We start from the raw sequence: 9,178 nt of genomic DNA, 5'->3' as shown, positions 1-9,178 counted from the left end.
AGCCCCAAAAACTAATTGGAAGATCTGCATGACTCATCATTGATCGCACCATGTCCAACAAGGTACGATTCCTCCTCTCGGAAACTCCATTCCATTGTGGTGTTCCAGGAGGAGTAAGTTGTGATACAATACCACACTCTTTTAAGAAATTCTTAAATTCTTGGCTTAAGTATTCACCTCCACGATCTGATCGTAGAGTCTTAATACTTTTAGTAGTTTGCTTTTCTACTTCAGCTTTGTACTCTTTGAACTTTTCAAAAGAATCGGATTTATTCTTCATAAGATACACATATCCATATCTACTGAAATCATCAGTAAATGTTATGAAGTAGTAAAAGCCACCTCTTGCCATAGTTCGCATTGGACCACATACATCACTATGTATTAGTTCCAATCTCTCAGTGGCCCTCTCACCTTGTCCTGTGAAAGGTGCTTTAGTCATTTTTCCAATGAGACATGGTTCGCATGCTTCGTATGATTCAAAATCAAACTTATCCAAGTATCCATCCTTATGTAACTTGGAAATGCGCTTCTCATTTATATGGCCTAAACGACAGTGCCAGAGGTATGTTTTATTTGAGTCATCAGTTTTAAGTCGTTTATTATTCACATTATAGATGGGAGTATCCAAGTCAAGAACATATAAACCGTTAAATAAACGTGCAACCCCATAGGTAACATTATTCAAAGAAAAGGAACAACTATTGTTCTGAATTGAAAAAGCAAAACCTATCTTGTCCAAACAAGAAACTGAAATAATGTTTCTGCAAATTGCAGGCACGTAAAAACAATTCTCAAGTTCTAAAATAAGCCCAGTGGGCAACGATAAATGATAAGTCCCTACAGCTATAGCAGCAACTTTTGCTCCATTGCCAACTCGTAGGTCGACTTCTCCCTTTGCCAATGGCCTACTTCCCTGTAGTTCCTGCACATTAATACAAATGTGAGAACCACATCCAGTATCTAATACCCAAGATGTTGAAGTAGACAAATTGACTTCTATAACATAAATACCTGAATCAGAAGCGGCAGCAGCCTTCTTCTTCTTCAGATCCTCCAAATAAGCATGACAGTTCCTCTTCCAATGACCTGGTTTCTTGCAATAGTGACAATCACCATCCTTCTGAACACCACCTTTCGGTTTCAAGGCCTTAGTCGGACCAGGTTTCGGATTGGCATTAGAATTAGATCCCATCTTCTTCTTGCCTTTCCATTTACCCTTTCCTTTGGCCTTCCCCTTATTCACCATCAATATGGGAGTAGGGGACACCTTCTGAATGTTGGTTTCAGCAGTTTTCAACATTGCCAACAATTCGGCGGGGTTCTTGTTTATCTCATTCATATTGTAATTCATTACAAACTGAGAATAGTTATTGTTTAGAGATTGCAAGATCAGATCAATTTGGTGCTCCGGACCAATCGGGGCACCCAATTTTTCAAGATAATCAATATACCCTATCATCTTCAGAACATGCGGTCCTACCGGATCACGTTCACCCTGCTTACAAGCATTCAAAGATTTGAAAGTATCAAACCTCTCCTGACGAGCCTGTCCCTCAAACATACGCTTAAGGTGCTCAATCATATCATAAGAATCCATATTCTCATGTTGTTTCTGAAGTTCAGCACTCATGGTCGCTAACATGAGACATTGAACATCCGTGTCATCATCGATATGCTTCTGATAAGCAGTATGCTGAGCACGGGTTGATCCTTCAGCGAGAGGTGTAGGGCGAGGAATATCTATGACATAGAGCTTGCGCTCTTGTTTGAGGACAATCCTCAAATTCCTTTGCCAGTCAAGGAAGTTGGTTCCTGTCAGCTTGTCCTTCTCAAGGACTGATCGTACAGAGAAGTTGTTTGAATTATTTGCCATTGGATATCTACAATATTTCAAATGCATAAGATAAATTAGTTTACAGATGTTTATTAAATTATGTTCAAGTGATTATAAATATATATTCAAAATATATATCTCCCACTATTTTGTTCAAATCAATAGCCCTAACTATTAATTCGGAAAGCATTTCTGCAAATCTTTCTAGTGAGCCAAGATCCATATTTCATCCATGTTTTAAGTTAGCGTGGGCTAATACCCTCAAAACATGACTATTTAGGTAGACAACATTTGTCAATTATATCAAATATAACTCTTGGATAGTTTGGTGGAGCAACCCTTTGCACATATTTATGTAATAAATCTCACCAAACTCTATGCCTCTAAACCCACAATCCTATTGTGATGGTTTAGTTAAGTTAGACCCAATAATTCAATAACTAAGTACATTTACTTATCACGTCTTCCCATGATTGATTAAAGCACTTTGCTTTGGCAAACCTACTTCTTTCAATCTAGATCTTGACGAGTATTAATCATTGGAAGGCATCTGATTAACTTAATATTTTAATTAGGGATTTTATTAAAACGACCATGATCCTGTCATAAAGAGATCCTCAATTTTTCCTTGAATTAAATATTTCAAATCAATACTCTTTGATTGGTTGAAAACCCGACCTGAGGTGTTGGCACAATGGCTATACTTAAAAACCCCAAATCCGACGGAATCTTCCTCTCATTGAATATCGAAAATCCATAATTAATTCCGTGTTTCATAAACACGAGAATCTCATGATCGTTGTATTCCTTTTAAAATCTTGAGTCGTTACAGATTTTATCTTGTTTAAACAAGCATGGCATGGGTGTCGTATCGAATACATACATCTTAATCTAATTAAGCATGCATCTCTATAACTACGCATACATATCATCATCTCATGCATCATATATGTAAAGTGCAGTATGTAAACGTGCATGGTTATGGCCTTTATCCTATATGATTCTTTCAAGCTAATGAAAGAATCTAGGTCAATCTATGGTGAAGATGTATAACTATTACAAGTCTTCATGCTCCTTGATTGCCCCTCCTTGTGGATCATCCTTCAATCTTCAAGTACATTACAATGAATAATTGAATACATCCTATTCTAATGTACTTACATGAGAAAACTCGAGTTACATTCGAGATTAAAATTACAAGAATAAATATCACGACATGCAAGTCGTATTTATACAACCAAAACCAAAAAACATTAAACTAGGGGTCCATAAGGCCATAACCATCACCATGCTCAAGTAAACAAATAAGAACACATAACCATACAAAGCGGGGGTCCGGGGGCGGCAGCCCCTGGGCGGGGGTCCGGGGGCGGCAGCCACCGGGCGGGGGTCCGGGGGCGGCAGCCACCGGGCGGGGTCCGGGGGCGGCAGCCCCAGGCATCATATGCAGTTTCAGAAGCATATCTGTTACCTTCTGCCACTACTGCATACAAGTGCTATACAAAAATCATCAATTTCGGAACAACAGATCATATCTGTTACCTTCTGCCACTACTGCATCATATGCAGTTTCAGAAGCATGTATCATATACATACTGATCGTTCCCCAGTGACCAGATCATGTCCATACACCATCTTGTTGAACAGTTTATATCATTATATAAACAACACATCATATGCAGAACATACAAATCGCATACTAATCAGTCATGGCAAATCATAATCATGCGACTATCATCATATCACTATATTTGACATAACAGAATCATATATGATCAATATAGCATGTTATAATCAACATATCTCAACACCATATCAAGGCAGATTCATAAAACATGCATACATGCATCGAATACTGTAAACACGTAACCAAATCAGCCCTTTATAGACGTAGCTCTGATGCCACTGTTGGGTTTCGGGGCAACAAACGCAGCGGATAATCGACGTAAAATCAAAAAAAATCCGAAACCCTAACCCGAGGATCCATCTATAAAGACCGGCTGATCATGGAGATACGAAATAATACCTTAAGAAGCTTTACGTAAACGAAACACGGAGGTCCGGAACAAGCAATCACCACGCAGCCCTCGTCTAAGGATCGCGTCTCCAAGCAGTCCACACGAACGTCTGATCGCCAAAGATCACCGGAGCCGGTACTAGCCGAATGCAGCCTCTCTCTCTCTCTCTAGCCTCTCTTGATGTAGAGCTGCTAGGGTTTTTATCATAAAACGAATTTTATGTTTCTTAACCCTAAAACAATACATCATTATGTATTTATAGGGAAGAGAGATAGATGGGCCAAACCCTAATCGGATTTGGGCTTCTCCAAACCTAATCCGATTTTGGTTATAATATTAAATTCGAAATTCTATTACTTAATTAAGACTGGCTCAATTAAATTAATTTATTTCGAACTTAATCATTTAATTTAAATTCAGAATTTAAATTAAAACTCCTTTAAACGTTCAAAGTGTGTGACCCTTTAGGTTATTATTACGTTGGCAATAATTTTAATATCCTATAATAAAATTATAAACAATGAGCGGCATCTAGTAATACATCATTGCTACCCAAGTAATAATAATAATTGGTGATTCAATTAAACCTTTTGTGAATAATGTACAATGTAATATAATCCCTTTAACCTTATATTATAGATCAGACTCAAGGCATGTATTGTGTCATCCTCTTCATCGTCTAATCCGAATTTCCTTGATCAATGAGTAGACTATTAAACAAATCAATATTTGAGCACGGCCATGCATTTTATAGTCTCACTCAATCAAGAGGCCAATAATATCACTCCTAAAATAGGAGGGTTAAATCCTTTCTAGATCATTCATATTTCTCATACGATTCATAATATACCCAATGTACATTTCATCATCACCCGGTCAAAGGTAACTTTTAGTGCAACCAAAGTATATTAATTCTCATATAGAAATATAATGATATCAAGTCAGAGGATCATTACATCATTATCACAGTGAGAATTTCTAATGACACTTATTAACATGTAAAATCTCACGGCGGGTCATTCCAGTGCCATGTGTCGATACATGCACTTATGTTCTTGACTTTAGCATCACTATACCTATGATCAATGAGATGTGATCATCAGTCAACAAACATACTAGTCTTAATGCATCATTATTGTCCCTTAACAATGATACTCGACTAGGGACATTTAGGAATATTGATATTATTCTCATAATCTCATTTCTAAGTCACGTACTTAGAGATATAGAATTACATATAATATTCCAAGGACATTTATTATACTTTCAATTTATTACGCAGTAAATAAAGACACAATAAATATTTATTCCATAATCAATATAACATAATCCATAAATGTCTACGATAGAACACAATAGTATTGTCTCTAGGACACCAATACTAACACATATTAGGCTATGTTTGTTATTATTCAAAATTTAAACTGAAGCTCTTTGCTTGCTATGGAAGAGTCTTTTTTTGGGTTGGTGGATTGATTTTGGGCAAGAGTGTCACTAGCCATGGATTCACGTTCGCAGCAGCCAATGATTATTTGTTCAAGCTCAGGTTTGTACCGAAAAGGCATGCTCTTCCGACAGTATTTACCGGGACTGTACTTTGCTCTCCGTGGGTGTGAGAATCATGTATTGTCTTTGATGTGCAGGTCGTAAGAGAAATAAAGAAAATCAAACAGATGGTTCACTTGCTGGTACTAGCGTAACTATAGCCTTGCATTCATCGAATGAGAACTGTACTTTAAATCATGTCTGTTTATAGTATGAACACCATGTGTTTGTGTTTCTAATTCACCGGTGGCATGATGTTGCAGGTAGTCGTCAGCAAGGGTCTGGTAATGCTCTAAATTTATATCTGCTGAGATGCATAGAAAAAATTAAGAAATGCGGAACCACCGGGAATTCATCATCCTTTGACAATATCAGCTCAGGAAATAATGGTATTGATGCTCTCTCATTACGTAGGCTTGCTTATTTGTGGTTGATGAATTACAATGTGTCCAACAACTGTCACTTTTTATTGTCGCAGCCACGAATCGTGTTCCTCTATTGACAGTTGATCAGAATCAATCCAATCAATTTATGTCGGAATTTCTTCCAAATATACAAATTAAGTTTGATGCTGCAGGCTCTGGAATTTTTTGATCTGATTATATTGTCGTTACACTCTATTTCTTTTTCTGTTGTGTGCTCATTTCATCATACCTTAGAGCAAGGCCGTTGTGTGCATAATGAGTTAGAGAGTATCTGGTGGTGCAAATATGTTGTCTCTTTTAACGATTAATTTTTTTATATGTAGGCACCAATCTATCTCCCCTCTCCATCGGTCGTCGGTATGCATTGGTTGCAGTAACATGTGAATCGGAATATATTGGCAAAGGTACTGGGCGGGTCTTTTCTAACGGTTTGCCTATAAGTTTTGATTACTTTTTGAATGTTCGTGAATGACCTACACGCGTTCCATCATTCATCATTTTACCATTTCAGTCACGGGTCGTACCCCGCAATCAGCTGCAGACCAGAATGCGTCCAATCAATGTAAGTAGGGCATACCTTTTGAAATGTACGTACTAAAGGAGCTGCTTTAAGCATTGTATTGACTTGATCTGTTTAGAGTGTTACTGCACTGTGTTGCTACTGGTGTTTGTGTTGTTGATCGATGTATCGCCGCCTAGCGAGGTGACTATGTGCAATAATTTAGTAAGAGCATCCTGGTTACTGTATAATATATATCGACACTGGTTACCCCCATGACCAATCGATCAAGTGATCTTACTTACTCCACGCCGAGTCGCAGTAGTTGATATGCGTCGTGTGTGGTGCTAATTTTGTATGTTCACTTATCTTTTTGTTGCAGCAATCAGACGTTCTCCGTTGTGCAATGTTGATCAGAATCCAGTTCCTGGCTTTGTGTTGGATTCTACCGTCACAGGTAGTTAGCAAATAAGCTGCGTTGGATTCCATTTTAATTGTCCACCTTTATATTAAAACGTATATAAAGGTATATGTAGTGTTATGTTAAGCCATGTTTGTGACCTAATTAACTGTTGGTTTCAACAATTTGTAAAAAAAATTGCCAATAAAATTAGTTCATATTCTGTAGACATGTCCTAAAATGTAGTTGTGTTTTCTGACAAAAAAATTAAAGTAGTTAAAATGTATAAGTCGGGACGTTGTGCTTCATCAACATCTGCGGCTACTGAGACTATATAGATATGTAACGTTCTCCGTTATGTAACGTTGATTAGAATACATCTCTTGACCGTGTGTTGGATTCTACTGTCAAAGGTACAGAGCAGTTATACTTTGTTGGACTCTATTTAGATTGTTTTTTATGGTGTGATTCTACCGTGATAAAATCTTCTATTTATCTAGCCACCGACGGAAGTGCACGTTTGCATAATTGTTTTCCATATATGTTTTAATCTCCCTTTAATAAGTAACAACTATGTACAATGTTGTCATTTTCAATTTGCGTGGCTGCTACCATAAGTCCTACATGACTTATGTAACTTATGAAAAATCCAATTAATTTTAGTCAAAGTTCGTTTATGCCATTTAAACAGATTATGCATAAACAGATTTAGGGTAGGTTTCAATATTTTTATTTTTTGAGGCCATCGGCTGACATATAAATCTGAATAAAAATGAAAGTATATGACATTTGACATCTATATATAAGGTTATCTTCTAATAAGCTGTGTAAAAACAATACAATTTATATGTTTACAGGTGGTTTGGCAAAAACGGGATGTGTACAACATTTAATCATTTTTGTCGACTTTGGAGTTCACATTCTTTTCCACTCAGGAGCACGAAAAGACATTATTCAAGTTCTTCACTATTCTTTTAGCTTTTTAAATGATGGAGAGGATTCATATATCTCATATAAAAGGCTAACTAATTTAAAATTTAAAGATTCTGCTATGATAATAAGCTTAAAATATAATTTACATGGCTCTGTTGTAAGACTTCCTGTTATATGTCATTTATTCTGGTACTTTAATCCCGTCCGAGTTTAAGAGTTTGTATTATTTTGTGTTATATGATATTGATTTTTATATTTTTAATCATGTTTAGGTTTAATCGATTGTAATATTTTTTATGATATGCTAACCGATTTCTATGAAAGGAACTAACCTTCCTTTATCTGAATTTGTAGGCCAACAAGTAGTTAGGGTTTGAAATTATGCAGAAATTGAGATACTTCATTGCTTTAACAGGAAGTGGCATTGTCAGATTTGCCCAACTAGGAGTGAACTTTGTTAAAGTGTCACGTAAAGAATAAAGTTTTTAGTATAAATTCATGTCATAACAAGTTAAAGTATGTAATTATGTATCAGCTTTTATAATTTTGTACTACACTACTATCACCAAAGAAAGTGACAGTGTCAAATAGGATTCCTTTTCTAAAATTGAGAGTGTATTAAAAAAGTCGAAGTGAGAAATATAAATTAAAGCAGAAAAGCAACGGAAAGTGTATATGTTGAACAGATTTTTGGCAATAAATTGTACCACAATTAAGTAGGTGCCTAAAGTAATTGTTTTGTAATAAAAGGGACTTAAAAACATGCCTGAATCCAACCTTTTCACTCCTCTGTTTGATGCAGAATCGAGTAAAGTAAAGAATTTTCGAAAAAAGATGATTTATCCGGATGTTTCTTGAGAGAATTCATTACGGATACAATGATAAGAAGAATGAACAGGAAAAGGAAAGACCGCGACTTTAGCTCTGTCCAAGGAAATCAAACAAAAAAGTTGTACATATAGCATATGAACAATAAGCTGCATACTCTAGCGCCCATTAGGATCTATAGCTCATGAATTTCCACCACATGGAAAATTATATAAGTGCATATATTATAGGAATATTATGATTTAGAATTTGATAAAGACACTGATAGTCGTGCTCCTTTTTTCTTAAAATACTGAACTAATCCAACTCCTTAAATATACTTCTATCTTCCTAATTTGTAGAAACACAAGTATATATCCTAGCTTTGGAGGCTTTGGGCTTGGAATTATGATGGGTAAAGAGTTGCTATATGGATAGAAGGCATTGTTAAATTCAGTATTATAAGGCACATGGCTATATTCGAGCAAAAAGAGAATAAATACAGGTGGTTTTTCACGCAGTTATAATGCATTTTGGTAAAATTTTGGTGCTCGTATATGTAGAGAGCTTGGGAGCCGGTTGTGGACACATGTGCAAATTATAATGGATGAGAAAGAATTATTGCTAATATGTCATTACAAAAACTCTTAACGGGAGAGGTCGGAGGCTATGCGGCTGGAGAATCAACAGTGGTTTATGATTTGGATTCCTATC

The 9,178-nt window shown here is 36.2% G+C and overlaps 1 protein-coding gene across 1 annotated transcript; it reads right to left on the bottom strand.

Annotated features, from left to right (window-relative positions):
- Positions 1-230: 230 nt before the first annotated feature.
- Positions 231-2,520, bottom strand: LOC135147330 (uncharacterized). The gene is made up of 2 exons (XM_064080418.1): positions 1,015-2,520; positions 231-925 (listed from the first exon to the last, which is right to left on the bottom strand). Exons 1-2 carry the CDS (start codon positions 1,901-1,903, stop codon positions 909-911), a joined length of 906 nt encoding a protein of 301 aa, XP_063936488.1. The 5' UTR covers positions 1,904-2,520; the 3' UTR covers positions 231-908.
- Positions 2,521-9,178: the final 6,658 nt, after the last annotated feature.

The sequence above is a fragment of the Daucus carota genome, chromosome 6 (assembly GCF_001625215.2).
Source record: "Daucus carota subsp. sativus chromosome 6, DH1 v3.0, whole genome shotgun sequence".
NCBI lineage: Eukaryota > Viridiplantae > Streptophyta > Magnoliopsida > Apiales > Apiaceae > Daucus > Daucus carota.
The sequence above is the reverse complement of the archived record's forward strand: the minus strand, read 5'-3'. Positions and strand labels throughout refer to the sequence as shown.